Genomic DNA, 16,676 nt, shown 5'->3' with positions numbered 1-16,676 from the left:
CCATTACAATCTCCTTTACTCCTCAAGTCACATAACCCCCCTGCTGTCTCCTCCTTCTCTATTTACCTGGCCCTACAGTCACAGCAGGGAACTGAAAATCTGCTCCCTGCCTCCTAGCTACAAGCAAAGGCTTCGCTTGGGCATCCAACAGATGATAACTAATGCTACTGCTTAAACAATCCATAGAGCCGCTCCTCTGACACAGACACACATCTAGATCCTGCCACTGATTCAAGACACATCACCCAGGCATTTAGAGAACTGCCTGACAGAAATAGCCATGCCTCTCATTCACAGCATCTCTCTGCACAGGCAACCCTCATGTTTCATTCAGACAGGATTTTTCTCAGTGCTCTTACTTGCTACTTAATATTTATCCTATGGTCAGTGTTCCAAAAGCATGACACTATTGGTTATGGTAGGTGCTGAACAAACACATACTAAAGCTGTCTTACAGAAGCTTACGGGTGTGAAAGGTCAGGTAAAAAAAGGAAAAAGTCAATAAAATCTGAAGCCCGGCAAGTAACCGAGTCACAAGGATCAGACAGAAATATAAATCCCAAAAAATGAAGCAGAGCAATCCTCCAAAATATATCAAAAGAGGAGATGCTCCACATACATCCGTTGGCAGTGACCAGCCCAAGAGCAACATAAGGGAGAGGAGAATCCATAACCATTAGCATCTCCTTCCTGCTACTTTTCCTCCTTAGCCTGTCCATCTTCCTTTCTCCCTTCATTCCCTCTGCTCCGGATACGACCTCTCAAACTACAACAGCGCCCTGCCTATCCCTGACACAAAAGAGCATGGAGATTTTCAAGCTCATCGTATGCAGCAGCATCAAAGCTGCAAAGGATCCAAGTGTTGGAAAGGCACAGACTCCTGAAGGTCATCAAGATGTGGAGCCTCCCTGGAGGCAGTTCCTCCCAGAGCAGAGCTCTCTTGCCATAAAGCAACAGCAGACTACAGCCTCAGCCATAGCACAGGTCTCAGTCTTCAAGCAAAGCTCTCCAATATAAGCAGATAATCTGGACTTCAATAAGGAAGGCAAGGCTGAACTAATATCAGACTCCGCTCTCCTTCCCTCCCTGTAATATTTTAAGTCTAAATAATTAAAAGGAAATAAGTACTTATAAAACCAGCAGAGTCATTGCAGGGCAATAGGTCACCATGGCTGCCAAGTTTGAAATATGGGGCCCATTCAAGTTATTCACATCAGATGTCAAAGGTATTCTGTTGTAATGAGAAACAATAAATACACTCACTTAACATGCAAGATCGCTGCTGCAACTTACCAGGCTGAAGCCACACTAGAACCTTAAAAAAAAAACCACCAACAACCATGCCCTTGAGAAGTCACCTCCACCGTGTTCTCCCCACCTTCCCAAGCCCTGTTGCACTTCTGTGTACAGAACAAAGATGTGACACATCTCACTGCTTCCTGCATAACCCCAAGTATCTAATGCCAATTTCCTTCTTTCAACCTTGGAGCACAGCTGCGTATTTCAGCACTGGCACTTGCAGGCGCCTCCACAGTCCAGTACCTGGAAGCGATCGATCAGCCACAGGAGAAGCAGGATTCAGCAGTGTCCAACACCAAGCACTGCCTGACAAACCTACCAGGAAGAGAAATGCAAACTCCACACCCTGCAGCATTTCAAGTTGAGGGCACTTCCAGCCTATAAATGATATTTAAAATCTGAAACTATGACGGAATAATCCAAACCAAAAGAAAATGTGTATATGTATCTTGATCAGTGATAGAGTTACATTTTTTATCAGCTCTGCTCACAGGGAACAGAATCCCAGGCTGTACCAATTCCCCTGTGAATGTAAAGGAAAAGAACCAGCTGGAGAGAATAATAAAACAATTAACTTTCCATTAAAGAATAATCTATGTATGTTTTTAAGGAGGCAAACTTTAATGATTTCCACCTAATTATTCATCCTGCATTCTGGCAGCATTGGCTTGGATTTTGTCTTGTTTTGAAATGCAGTCTGAAGGTAAGGATTTAAGCTGGAACAGACGTGGGGACCACACAGAGTCCTTCAGGCAGGGCAGGACAGCCTGCTGAGGGACCTTTCCAGAAACATCGACCAAGGTCTCATTGTTCCCACGGATTTGTGGCCATACCACCAATTGTAAAAGTTCCACTGAATATTCATTAGGATCTTACAAACACGGTTGTTGACTGGCTTGGCACATCAGCTACATTTTTGGACACAAAGTGCAGAGCAGCATGCTCAGGGGATGCATGCACCTGAACATCAATCTGTTGAATGCTGGGCTCATTTAACTTGTCACTAATGACAATATAAATCAGAAATGACTCCATAAAGCTCAACAGCAATCCCCTCTGATTTTGCTAACTCACCAACTAGCTGCAAGCGTATTATCTTTACAAAGTAATTCTGTAAAGTGAAAAGGTTCAAAGCAAGGGCTTTAAGGACTATTACTTTGCCTGTTACCCTTCTAAACACACACCCCTCCAAGGACCCAGCTGGCTGTACACATGACGGAGAACAGTCCAGGCTGCACCACACGTTCACCACGCACCCTGCTCAGCTTAACCACCTGCCTCAGTTTCCCAGCGGATAATACTAATGAGCTAGTAAGTGTGCAAGCCTGCACTTCATTCCAGTTTACATGGTGCTTTCCCGCCAAGGCTCTCAAACATTTGGAAAGGACCAAATATAGTTTAAGCTAAAATTAAGTGGAACATAAATATCAGAATTCAACCACTTGGATCACTCCTTTAGAAAACCTACCTGGGACTCTGGGCTTTCCAGCATGAGAAATCGCAGGCTAAAGAGCTGGCAAACAGTGAGACAGTGCCCAGGCAGTCCTTTGCTATTATTTATTGACCAACTGATTGAGATCAGGCTCTGTGACACAGTGCAGGCAAGTTTCTCCCCTCCCCCCGCAAGCTGCTAAGTTCCATGATCTGAAAGTATCATTAAAAAAAACCAAAAACCCACAAACCTGGCACACAAACTAACAAACTAGTCACACCTGAGTCCTGCTGGAAAAATCCCTGCCTCAGCTTTCAAATGTTGCAGAACATTTTCATTCACAGCTTCGCATAAATGGAGCAAGTTTTGAGTCTAAGAGTCTACGGCATTTTAGCCTCTGAGACTTCTAGTCTGCTCTTCCCCCGAAAGTGTAAAAGGCCATCTTTCTCCATTAAATATATATACGCACACACACACAGAAAACCACATACACACATATATATATATATACGCACACCCCAATTTCTCAAAGCAGGGCTCCTGCATCTGCCAACAGGCTGTACACTGCATCGGCACAATGGCTCTGGTGCAGAATCTGCACCACCCACTGGAAAGAATTTAGCAAGGGGTGCTAACGTCACACACTGAGCAACCACATACAGCTATAAATTATTCATACACATTACTCTAATTATGCAAATGTACTAAAAGCTGGAGCATATGTTTCCCGGACATCTTGCAGTACAGATGCAATATGGTTCTAGTAGAGAGAGTGAGAAGGAAGATGACGGGTGCAAGGGGGTAACAATGGCAGACACTGGCCCAAGCAGAGAGTGGCAGAGTATCTCCCTTCTCCAGCCAAGCTGCTGTGAGGCTAAAGACATTTAAATGCTCCTCCTTGATAATATATTGTTGGCTTTGCACTCAGTGCTGAACAGAATGCTGAGGCTGCTGAACGGCCCAGGCAGATTAAAATAAACCCAAGCAGTTTGGAACAGGAATGTGTTTATCTGGCATCACACACTTCCTCTTATCAAACATGAGGAGCAGGGGAGGGCACAGCGATGGTGTGTGGAAGCAGGCTGTGTGCATGCTGGTAGGAGAGGGGGAGGGAAAAGGGGGGGAGAAACAGCAAGGATCAAATAGATAATGCATGAGCTTGGGAACCAAGAGCACGCAGCTCAGCAGCCTCTCACTGGCATACAGAGTCCATACTCTTGGTCAGTTCCCAGAGGGGCACTAGCTGTTGGAAAACTCAGTTAGGTCCTTTCCCCCTCACAGCTTTTGGAAGAAGGCAGGCATTCAGCACTGCTGTAGCATAAGCAGATGGCTGTGTGTGCTGCCCAGGCTTTGGGTTCAAATGCCTTCTCCCAACTCTGTCGAGCGCAGTGCAGTCAGTGGACATCACTCATCTCCCACTCCAGAGGCTGGGGCTGACTCCTCAAGAAGGAAAAGGCCAGATGTGCTCTGCTATGGTGTTTTGAAGTCCCAACTGTGGATTACAGTACTGGATTGAATATCAGAAGATTAGCATCTTATTCCCCACTCTGCCATGTCTATGGACAACATTGCTGTGCTCCTGTAAATGCCCGGTCCACCTGACAGAGCCCCTGGGAAGCAGACACTGCGTGCAGCGCACTGTGCAGGGGGCTCCGATTCTCCAGCATCATTCACTTAAAATCCCATGAACACTTCCTGAATTCTCCAGCCCTACTGAATGACCAGGTGAGTGTTTCTATATCCAGAGAAAACCAAAGAGCAAATTAAATATTATGTAATGCCAAAGCTACTTGGAAGATTTAGGCTATGTTGCTATTATGCCAGTAGTCACCCAAGATCAAAAAAGTTGAACAGAAAACCTTGGCAGCTCCTTTGATAAAAGCCCATCTTACCTCCTAGTGCTGGCATAAAGAGACTCTAGCTCTGTACCGCCAGTATTGTAAGGGATGCACTCACACAGCCACATGAAATACTCTGTACTGCAGAGACCCCATCACAGGAGGAATGCTAGTGACTGCAGGAACATACAAGGTGGATGTCACTTCAGCTCTTCAGATCCAAGCCAAAACTCTGCTAGCATACTTTTTTTTAAACCCAACTTCTTGTGGTTGAGCCGTGCACAGTTACCTGTGGCTGCCTCAGCTCAAGGCTGGCCAGGCTTTGAAAAGCAGAGGTGATGTATCAGAGAAGCACTGCTGAGCAGAAGGGACAGGCAGGCTGCAGGTCATGCTGTGAGGCACACAGAGGTGGGGATGCCTGCATAGATCCTGGTCACTCTGCCTCAAGCCCGAACCAACAGGATTCGTCCTTCCCTTTCACAAATGACCAGATGAATGAACAGCAGCACTTCTGCCAGGCAGAGATGCCAAACCGGCAAAACAAACTGAGAAAACACCACAAGATAACAAGCAAGAATAAAAGCCGTGAAAATCCACTGAAGTAAAAAGATGTTGACTACAGGGACGGAGCCTAGCCACTTGTGCTGTGCCACATTCAGCACTCCCCTTGAGGGTAGCAGGCTGCACCCCAAAGGGCACAGCACAAGCCTCCCCTTCCGCTGGGCTCATCCTGCTCTCCATGCAGTCACACGTGCTGAGGACCAAGCAGAGCCTGTGCGGAGGCACGCTACCTGCCCAGCTCTGCCAGAAAGCTGCTCCCCGCACCCCAGGCAGGGTTCAGCTTTGGGGCCGTCTGGCTCTTTACGGACTCGGTGTTTCCTCACCGCCAAGGGCAGCAGCACCCGCATCTTCCAGCCGTACCTTGGTGAGGCACGTCCAGACACTATGCCTTGACTTCGCCCGACAGCCCAGAGGAAAGGGAAGGCGCACACAAAACCCAGCTTGCCAGACTAAGCTCTGTTCATCCAAACCACAGAGAGGACAGCAGGCGCAGCACGAGTCCAGCTCTGCCACCCACCTGCCCCTGCCGACGCCTGCCCGCCACACAGGGGAAGGCTGCCCGGCCACGGCACAGCGCCTCGGCTGAGCGCTCCTCCTGCCATTGCAGCCGCCCGAGAGGAGAGGCACCGAGAGGAGAGCAGAAAGGAAGACAGCACAGGAGAGGGGGCTCAGCACCTACATCGCTCAGCTTCTCCCCATTTCATTCCCAAGGCTTTGGCTTGCTCAGTAATTGTCAGCAAAGAAGCGAGCCCATTAACAGGCAGCCACAGATAAAAGGTACTGGAGGAGGAGGAGGAGGAGGAGGAGGAGATGGTCTGACCAGCTACCTGCTCACCTCAGGAGACGTAGGATCAAACACAATTTATGAAACAAGCCAGAGGAGACTTGGAACCCCAGCCCACTATCCAGAGAAGGAGTTTTAATGCACCATCCAGGCAAACAGCCGAGCGAGGCACACAAGCCAGCGGCACACATGGCCCCACTGCCAGTCCGGCATGGCAGGGCACCAGCACGTTGGGATGGGGCTGCACCAGCACATGAAGGATCTCTTGAGCACAGCCTACCCTGCAGCAGGTTCTGCAGCATGAAGAAACCATCTAGGCTACAAACACAACAAATTAATCCAGTTTTGACTAACATGAACAACTTTCACTTGTGCCAAAACACTGGAAGAAACAGAAGTTTAGTGTGGTGTAGCAAGAAATGTCAAAACCCAACATTTTTGTCCTGCAGTGACCGTGAAGAAAGTCACTAACAGAAGATTGGAAGTCAGGGAGTTGGGTTTTTACTGGAATATTCCTTATTCTAGAAATAATTATTTAAAGAATTTCAACCTATTCAGCTAGCATTTTAGGGTTCCACATATCATTGTGCCAGTCAGAGTCAAATTAGCAACGCTCTGTGCTCTCAGTTGTCTCTGGTGAACTGCGAGGGAGGCAGGGGCAGAGAGGCAAAGCCACGTGCCCTGATCTCGGCGCGCTGAGATTTGTTTTGAGGGATGCCTGGAGCAGCTGGCTGGCCAACACCATGCTGCACCACAAGCACCTAGAGGGCTCAGCGCTGACTTCAGGGGGCAGAGAATTAACACCACAAGCCCCAAGCCCACAGGTGTATGAGCAGCCCCACCACAACCAGCCCAATCAACAGGGACGTTTGCAAGGACCTGGACTTCAGAAAAGAAGTGAGGTGGTGCCTCACAGCTGGAAGGAGAGCTCCTGGCACGACACCCCTTTGCAACTCAGAGCTTCTGACCGTTCCCTGCAATTGCTACAGAAAACGGTCCACTTGCAGAAAGAAGCGCCTGAAAGGTGTAAGCTTGGATAACCTCCCCAGGGCAAGTGTACGGGACGACTGCTTGTCCACGCTGTGGGAAAGGAGGCAAGCAGGGGCTTCTGACATTCAGTACCCCAGCTCTAGCAAATGACTGAAGAGTTAAAACAAAAGTCATTCTCAGGTGGGCAGCACTCCAGCAAGATACGATATGCAGCGCTGTTATGTTCCTGGACACCATATTTCTGACAATAAATTTCATGCCTCATATGCCACAACAGTTAATACGATTTCAGTCAATAACCAAAGAACAGGTCCACATCCTTTCACAGCAACCCACGGAAAAAAATATTCTTAAGTAAACCCGACAAACCTCAGAGGAGGTTTTTTAAATTATTATTTACTGGTCTGTCACTTTGATATTCAAGCCTGAACTGGTAAAAGGAAGATCATTTTCTGGCATGGCACCACCTCCAGCGCTTACAAGCTTCATGAGAGCTCACAGACCCATGAGAGCTGGCAGCAGGACCCACTGCCTGCACGGCAGACCCCACCGAGTTCAGAAGGGCCACTTTTGTTTTCAGTGACACTGCAGCACTTTGTCCCCTACATCTAGTATCGTTCCCTACATGCCAGAAGTTTCCCCCCCCCTGCACACACTGAATGCCCCAAGCTCACACGGCAACCCCAGAGAACATCAGCAAGTTTTGGCAAAAACCACAGCTCTACTTCCCCATTTTTCTTTATTCTTCCTGCCACATATGGACTTATTATTGCTTAATAATAAACCTTCCTGAGAAATCCCAGTGGGTGGGATGCACTCCCAGCTAGATGGATGTTTCAGCTCCCGCTGTTCTTCAGGCAGCAGCACCCCCCTTCTCCCTGAGCCCATTCGCTCCGTGGCCAGGCACACTGCAGCTCTGTGGGCTGGCACTGGACCCCAGCACCTGTATTCTGGTTGCAAGCCAGCATGGCAGTGGAGCAAACTGAGCTACAAAGTCCAAATCATGCCCAGGTAGTGCCCTTTGCAAGAAGAGAAGCATGGACTGACTGCCAACCTTAAAAATTAGTTGTCACCCTCTAAATTTCAAGTGTCATTGCAGCAGAACGTGGATTTTATTTTATTTTATCCATGTGTCTCAGTGGGTTACAGTACCACTTTATGATATTAAACAGCTCCCATGTTGCAACCCAGACGAACCTGTGTGCAACCGATGAGTAAGAGGACTCCCTGTGAACACAGCTCTGAGCTCCTCGGGGTGAAGCACTCTGTGCTATTTCACACGAGCAAAGCTATGCTAGTTTGCACAACCAAGTGACATAGTCTTTAAGTGTCATTCACTCGATATTGCACTTATGAATCAAACCTGAACTCCTCATCCTGTTTCCCATTGGAGATGCACAAACAGCCTCTGCTAGTCCTTTCTGGTGCTTTAACAGCTACATGTTGGAATTTTCAGTAGCTTATTTCTTGGTTTCGGGTGGTTTATGCATTCACCAGACACAACAGTCACACACAGCTTCACTAGAAGGTTCCAAAAACAGATTTCCAAAAAACCCCATCAATCCCTCTGTAGTCAGTTTTCCTGGTATCAGGCTGCCCAGAGAAGTGGTTGAGTCACCATCCCTGGAGGTATTTAAAAAGACATGTAGATGTGGCAGTTAGGGACATGGTTTAGTGGTGGGCTTGGCAGTGCTGGGTTTAAGGTTGGACTTGATCTTAAAAGTCTTTTCCAACCTAAACAATTCTATGATTCTAATTCATTAAAGTGATGCACTATGTTCTATCAGAAGAATTAAACAAACAAGCGAGAAGCTCTCTTACCTGTAATTGATTGACTGGCCAATAGAAGTGCTGGTAAATTGCAGGTGTAATTTCTATTTAATTATGGCATTAAAAAAATTACATGATACACCTGTTTAACATGCAAAGGAGCAAAATCAAAGCTAATAAGAATAAATTGTAAGAAAGAACATGTACAAAATGTAGTATTAGTCTTTTTTTTTTTTTTTTTTTTTTTTTAATATAATGTGCTCTGCTAAGTAGTATGCTGGCCATTGCATCTGTGTATTGCCTGGAAAACTTTCACCCCCAGCTCTGACTCTAAGACCCTGCCAACATGCACAACTGCACTGCACAAATGCACAGACCAAAGCAGTGTGTACAGCTTTCATGCTGCACATGCAGTTTCCATCAATCCAGCTGAAGTTCGGAAATGAATGCAAGCAAAGCCCAGGTACGCCACTGTAGAGCTCAAATACGAATGCGAATGAACGGACGAACTATGAGGAGTTTTAAAAGCCTTCAGTTAAACACATTTTAAAATGCATTTAAAAGAAAACAGTGCAATTTCTGTGTTCAGACAACGGGTTACAACCAACGGTATAAAACATGAACAGTTCTGTTGAAACCACTGTAGCTAATGGTGTAAGACAGGCAGTAAGAGGCCCATAAATCATTGGCACCTGAGAAGAACATGCCACTGCCATGAGAAAACACAAATACAGCCCATGAAATTTTAGGGGGCAACATATCTTTCATGCTCGAGAAGCCCATTTTCTTTCAATCACCACCATAACCCTAATCTCAAATTATTCAGTTTCAAAACAGCTAGTCCGCACAACAGCATTGGGAAGGGGAAACAGGGTCTTACTGGGAAAAGGAAACAGGGAAGGTCTTAAAAGACCCTTAGATCCATAAGCCTAATAAACCACCACAAAACCATCCTGTAACTGCCCTAACTCAACCCAGAGCATCACTGCTGGGAAATGAGGAGGTCTGGCTCCTGCAGCCTGCCGTGCCAGGCTCCGCTGCTAAGTCAGGGAGCAGGAGGCAAATGCCAGCATCAGTAACAGCATTTTGTTTTGTGGCACTTGGAAAGAGAAGCCAAACAAGAATTATAGTTTTACCTGCAACGTCTATTGAAAAACACAGAGCTTCCAAGGGCTAGTCAAATTATCCTTTAACATTTCCTGCTTTGTCAACAGAAGTTTAAAATTAAAACACAAATTAAACTACCTTCAGTCCCTGGAGGAAAGGTTAGTTGGGTTTAAGATGCATTTAGTGTGTCATATAGGAAAAAACCCACAGGTACATGCTCAGACAGTAGCGACATGCAGCCCGAGAGACAGACAGAAAACACACTCAACTCCCACACACTTGATAAATGCATCAAATTGACCAGTGACCAGAAGCACAGCCAGCCGTGGCCCCGCACATGGAGTGAGCTGAGAGGCTGACTTGTTGGAAGTGTTCACACAGGTGATTTCTGCAGATGAGAACATTCATTGCCACAAGGAAGGCAGCACAGGCAAAAGACAGACAGCTTACCCCTCTGAGATGCTGGACGCCACCAAATATCCTCATCACTCCATCAATCTCCTGTTCCAGCCTCCTGGCCCAGTACTGCATACTGCAAGAGACGGAGAGATAGAGAGAAAGAGAGAGAAAGAGTCAGAGCCCTGACACTCGGCAAATAAGCAAGGTGACTGAAGGGAGAGGGAAGAAATCAGTGCCCTCAGCTAACTGCTCTCTTTCTGCAGCACCAGGTGCAGGCAGAATACCAAGAACATGCAGCTTTGAGAATTACAGCTGGGGCAGGTTATCAACTTGCACAAGGCGCCACAGAGAGAAAAGGGGGGGGGGGGTTGAAGGTACAATGAAAATCGGAAGGTGGGGGTGTCCCTCTCCTTATATAAACAGTTGCAGTAGATAATTATTTAAGCCCAAAGTGATTAACAAGGTCGAAGTGCCATGGTGTACAGCAAACAGCTTACTGCTTCGGCAGGGCTCTGCCTCAGAGAGCAAGCATGGAGCCACGGCAGGACCAGAGATGTCTGTCCTACTGCAGCGATGGAGCGTTGCTGCGGCACAACAAAGGGGGCCTGGGCAGCGCCAGGAGCCACGCGCAGGGCACCAGTGCCCAAGGGCTCAGCTGCTTTGCTCCTCCATCCGAGCCCAAGCTGGGCCAGGTCCTCCGCAGGCAGAGCTGCCTCCCGGGGCTGCAGCAAGGGCCGGGAGCGGCTCCGCGGCATCTCCTTCGGCATGACCCCTGCGCAGCCAGGGAGCTCTGCCAGTCCTCCCCGCAGGCACAGCACCCTCCCACATACTCCACCACACGGATTTCCACTCGGAGCAATAACACCAAGTTAAAAACAAGCAAGAAAAAACCCTCTTCTAAATTCATATAACTTTATAACTCTCCTTCTTTTAATGAGATTTCCTGACTCCAGCCGCTGGCCACGCAAATGTCAAATCTCCCATCTGACCCGGCAAAGCAACGCTCGATTGCCTCGGCACTGCCCAGCGCTGCCGTCTGTGCTTGTTCCACAGCAATATTCATCTCTCAACACTACACCAGAGAAAGCGGAGAAGGAATACAGGAGTAGAAGGCCAGCAGCATGGCCAAGCGCAGGTCAAGGGAGCAGACTAGCTTGGGGGTTTTGCACTTTGGTTCGTCTCACCAGATGATTTCATTCTTCGTTGCAGAGACATTCCCCAGGTAGCCCACACACGCTCCCCCACCACTCACAAAGCCATGGAAGAGGTTCTCCTGGAGATCAAGGAGCAAAAGAAATCCAACTAAGAAGCAAGGCCACAGAGGACTCTGAATGATAAAGCACGGCCCAAAAGCTGGGCAGAAATATCAAAGGAGAAAGATGCCTGAGACGATTGGCAGAACAGAGCTGAAGCATCACTTGTGAGGCGAGAGGGGACGAATGGAGACGGGGGGGACTGGCAGACAGACGCATGTTACTCACACAGCCAAATCCATGCCAGTTAAATAACATACAAGGCTGAGGATGAAAACAAGATTTAATGGCACATGCCAAATCTCCCCCGTTTTCCAGTGTAACATGCTATTTCCTGTACGCCGGCAGAGGCAACACTGTCCCTTCTCCCCTGGCAGCCTGGCTGGGGCAGAGGAGAAACCCAGGGAAGGTGATGGGTGAAGGTATTTACAAACCCGCCTTCCTGCCAGAGGGAAAGCAAAGCTTGCAGTGGGACTGCCAGTGTAAAGATAGTGGGTCACACAGCTGAGGGGGTTTAGCTTGGTTGGTTGGTTTTTGTTCCTTTTCCTTTATCAGTCAAACATTTTATTTGCTATCAAAGTTATACTCAGGTTGTCCAAAGTCACCCATAAATCTTCTGAAGTATTTTCACCAAAATTTTTTTATTTTTACACAAGTCATTTAAAATAACACCTTGAAACACCAAAATGGAGGGGGTTTTAATTTCCCCCCCCCCTTCTTCCAGTTTGTCCAGTGAACTGAAAAAAAAAATAAAAAAAAAAAAATCAATTACATGCTCCTACGCAGTCACAGGTTCAAGAAACCCTGCTGAGGACTTATGGAGCTGACACCTTTCCTTAATGTCCAGCTCTGTGCAAGATCCTGGATTTCAGTGACACCTGCCTGTGTCAGCTCCCTCCAGGAACACCTCCACCACCACAGCGAGGGAAAATTACCACCTCCTCTTGAGCTGTATCCATCAACATTAACAACTGCTCATATCCGCATAAAATGACACGTATGGCCAAGCCTTCAGAGAAGATTAGTTATAGAGGAAGACAGAAGCGTCAGTGTTGCTCTGTTGGTATATGCAAAAGAGACACCGAGCACTCACTTGGGCTGGGATTTACAATTAATTTAAATTTACTCAGCAGATTTGTTTAAAAAAAAATAAATTTAAACTTATTCCACCCCCTCCCTCCGCCCCAAGAAGAACTACTATTTTAGGGAAAAGCCATGGGATTTCTCATTCATGAGAAAGACTGCAATTCCCTTTAATTGTGCAGCCTTATGATACCTGGCTCCCAGCCTCACCGAGCAGCAGGCTCCCAAAAAGCCCAGCTAAGCCTTGTAGTACAAGCTTTAGATACCACTATTAAAAAAAAAAATATATGTGTATTACACTATGAAAAAAGGCAGGAGGGAATTTCTGCATAGTTGACGCCGAGGTTTCTAGAGTAAGAAAAAGTAATAGCAGAAGCAGCTTCTTTTTTTGGTGTAGCATGGCTATACAGAGCCTTTAACAGTGGTAGTAAAAAATTCTTTTTTTCCAACTGGCACATCCCTTACGCATGCCACAGCACTAGCAAAAGCCCTCGTGAATATCAGACCCATTACTATGTCCCTCTAGCCCTGGTCATGTCCATGACCAGAAGTCTTCAGAGCAGGCCACATCCCAGAATTTGGAGGTTTCATCTCACTTGCCATATTGCTGGATTGAAAGCTACCATTTAAATAAATAAATACATAAACAACAACAAAACAAAGCAAAAAAACACATAAACCCCCGGTGTTACCCTGTCTCAGTTGACCTTCTGCCTCTTGTTTCTCTCAAACGGACACTGCACTTAAAATTTTACATAAGGCAAACAGAGGAAGGATGAAGAGGGTAAAGAAACTGATGGCCCATTACAGACATGGAGATTTCTCTTTGAAGCGTGTCTCCTGTGCAAGCTGTAAGCAGTAAGTTGTGACAGTCGCTGCATTCCTGGGCCATCGCTGCACACCTCAGGCGGCATTACAGGGTTTGAGGAGCAATAACTCCTCAGAACACGCAGCCAGGAGTGCCCTACTGCTCTTGTGAAGTGGCATTTACAAATCAAGTCTAAAGAAAACAGCGGATGCACCGACTGGGAAACCACTGGCACAGGTGCAGTGCTGCTCCAGGCAGCCACCAGGCTCCCTTTGTAAGCCACGTGCACGTGCCCCCTTAAACCAGGTACCACTGTGGTGTCCTCTGTAGTGAATGAACATGGCTAAAGAGAAAACCTCTGAGCTCCAGCATTTCTGATTGCACTCAGTAGCTCTGTGCCCAAAGGAACCACGTGCAAGGAGCCCGGCAGCCCTGCCATCCTGTCCCTTCTTCAGCAGGGACACGCACAGCACATCCCAGTGATCCCCATCACCTCAGCTAGATCTGCCTTTGCTGGAGAGCCTCCGCAGGACTCTTCCAACTCAACAACTACAACTATTGTATGCGCCAGCACAATCACAGACATTCAGGATATACATTAGAAATCTCTTCCAGTAAAAAAAAAAAGGGTTTGTTTCCTTCCCCTGTATGGTTTATAGCCTCCTGAGCAAAATTCAACAAGGGACATCAGTGATTTTTAAAAACACAACACCATTTATCCCTGACTCCCCACAGAAAACTACAAAAATGCTGATTTCATAATTTGCATTTTTTATTTTTCTTAGAGATGAGATAAAGTAGACTTGAAAAAAAAAAAGCAGCAGAGCTTAAAAAATATTTACAGTGACAAGCAGCACATCAGGAGGCAAATCACCCCTGTTGCAGTGGGGGCCAGGAAGCAAAGCGCCCCACCTGCCCCACACCTGCGTGCTGGGCACCTCTGCCTTGCCACCGCTCACAGCAACCCTGACTGAGGGTCAGGGCATGTTTCATGCTCCAGGTGACCCAAGCAGCTGCAGAGGCTTCTGTGCACATCCACATCCATTTGCAAGGCTACCCCATCGCTCCGGCTGTGTGGCTTCAGAAGAAAATGAGAATTGCCTGGAAAGACAGGAGACAGGCTGTCCTTAGCCCGCATCCTCCCACACTTGGGCACACAACAGATGGCAGCCTGGAGCCCTCGTTCTGTACAGAAGCTGGAGACATTCACAGACAAGCCACCAGCACAAGCCACACACCAACAGCCTGTGGCCAGCACCAGGAGGATGTAGTACTGCAGCTCAGCCCCCTGCCACTGCCCCGTGGTGGCTCAGGGTACGCAGACCCTTTCCAGGCTGCAGACACCTCCTCACCTCAAACCTGGGGTGGGTAAAGCAGTCACACCAACTACTAATGAACACAAGCCTCGTTGCAAGCAGCCTCTCACAAAAGCACAGGGAAAGAAGAGGAAAGAAAATTAGTTTTCTGCTTGAGGACACTGTTTGTTTGTTTGTTTGTTTTAAAGCAGCCTTTGGAGACTGCTTCTTTGGCTGCGAGCAAGAGAGGGTGTTTAAAAAAAATAGTAAAAAAAAAATAATAAAAAATCAGTCTTTTTTTCTTGCTATCTTCCTGGCCCAAAAAATAAGGAGAGAGATTCACACAAACATGAAAGGACAAGAGGAAAAACTACTTGCTAAGTAGATACACTGCCCCAAAGCTTATTGGGTTCTACAGAGAGAGTGTTCTGCACAAGTGTCTACACTTCATGCAGTGTGTTCAGCCAAGAATGCTTCACTCTGATTCATACGCTTTGGTTCAGTGCCCAAATATTGCTATTTAATACAGTTATTACTGTGTTGTCTAATTTTTGCTGCGCAGGAACTTCTTATAATTGGCTTATTCCTTCAAAATGCTTAATCCTTTAACTATAATAGCGCATGTGTCGGTACACACACGTGCATGTGCACACTCGTGTCCCCTCTGAGTTTTAAGTTTCTTACATGCCTAGGCTGTAAAATCCTGCATGACCCAGTATTTACCCATCAAGGAAAAAGAAGGTGCCCTGCAGAAACAACTTGCAGACAGCACCCGTTTCCTTCAAAATAACCAAATAACTTACTGACCGTGCTTCCAGATATTACCCAGCCTCCTACACAGTTATTTTATGACTCCTTTTTAATTTTAAGTATGTGCACAGGTGTTTATATAAAGGAGGGGTTGGAAAAGTTTCCCAGCTGGACTAGTCTTTCCTTAATACTTGTCAAGACATTCACCTCTAGCTTCTGGTCTCCCCTATAATAAGAAAGCATCTCTGACATTATTACAGGAGGGAAGGAAGGGACAAATTAGTATTAAAATTGTATCTCATGGAAGATCTTTAGGAAACATGAAAGGGAAGGATAGTGTGTTCTACATTCAGCTCTATCACCAAAAGACTTTGTTCTCTTCAACTCAAACACTAGCTTTCTGTGCCTGTTTCTTTGTCCTACCTTCTGTCTGCTTCGGCTTTACAATTTTTTGCAGCAGGGTATGTCTTGCCAAGGGTGGGGGTGGGGGGCAGAAGGAAGTATCAACCCCCTTATCAGATCTATCTTGACCCCAGTTTGATGCCCCAACAAGTATTACAATACAATAAAAAGGATAACTAGGGAGTTTACTCAACCTGCAGGATAGCTAGAGCTGGGCAAAAAGTGAGGGGAAATAATCTGACAATAATACAGAAGATCTGTGTTTCATTAACAGCTCTCGAGCACAAATCTTCTTGTAGGATTTTGTGGGAAAACTCAACAATAACCACCAACCTCCCACCAATGACTTTTAGGGCAATAGGAAAATTGTTCCTTAAATATGATTTTTCTCTGTTGGAAAACAGAAGCATTAACCATTTAAGGTCTAACTCTACCTAGAAAAAGAATGGGTAGTAGGTGTTCAAGCCAGTCACAGACATGTGGGATGGCCAGGACTTTGGGAATTCTTCTTTCACCATGAGTTGCACTTGGACATCTAAACATGTGAACCCTCTGCATGAAGTATTGTGTAATCTGTTCTTTACATCCTGTGCTGAAGGTGAGCCAGAGATCCCCACAGCACCTTTTCCCAGTTCCATTTTTCACCATGTGGTGAAAAAGCTCCCTTTGTATCCACCCTAAATCTCACTTCCCTCTTCCCACTTATCCCACCTACACCAGACACTGAAAAATCCTTATGACAAGCTCCTAAGAACTAGAAGATGATTATTCTATTGCATCCTCTGTCCTTCAATTCTTTATTTCTCTACTCCAAACTCAGTTTTTTCCAGCTTTCCCTCTTTTGCACTGTTTTCTAAACATTTCAACCTTTTTGTTGCTCTGCCCTGGATTCTCTACATTTTACC

General features: G+C 46.6%; 1 protein-coding gene across 3 annotated transcripts in view; it reads right to left on the bottom strand.

The window, feature by feature from the left end:
* CACNA2D2 (calcium voltage-gated channel auxiliary subunit alpha2delta 2) overlaps positions 1-16,676 on the bottom strand; it is a 223,471-nt gene that overhangs the window by 189,852 nt on the left and 16,943 nt on the right. For all 3 annotated transcript variants that reach the window (XM_040592243.1, XM_040592245.1, XM_040592244.1), the window contains exon 2: positions 10,232-10,313. In XM_040592243.1, the coding sequence (XP_040448177.1) occupies positions 10,232-10,313 (82 nt within the window). The remainder of the gene's footprint in view (positions 1-10,231; positions 10,314-16,676) is intronic.

Source organism: Falco naumanni, chromosome 4, assembly GCF_017639655.2.
Source record: "Falco naumanni isolate bFalNau1 chromosome 4, bFalNau1.pat, whole genome shotgun sequence".
NCBI classification, from domain to species: Eukaryota; Metazoa; Chordata; class Aves; order Falconiformes; family Falconidae; genus Falco; species Falco naumanni.
The sequence above is the reverse complement of the archived record's forward strand: the minus strand, read 5'-3'. Positions and strand labels throughout refer to the sequence as shown.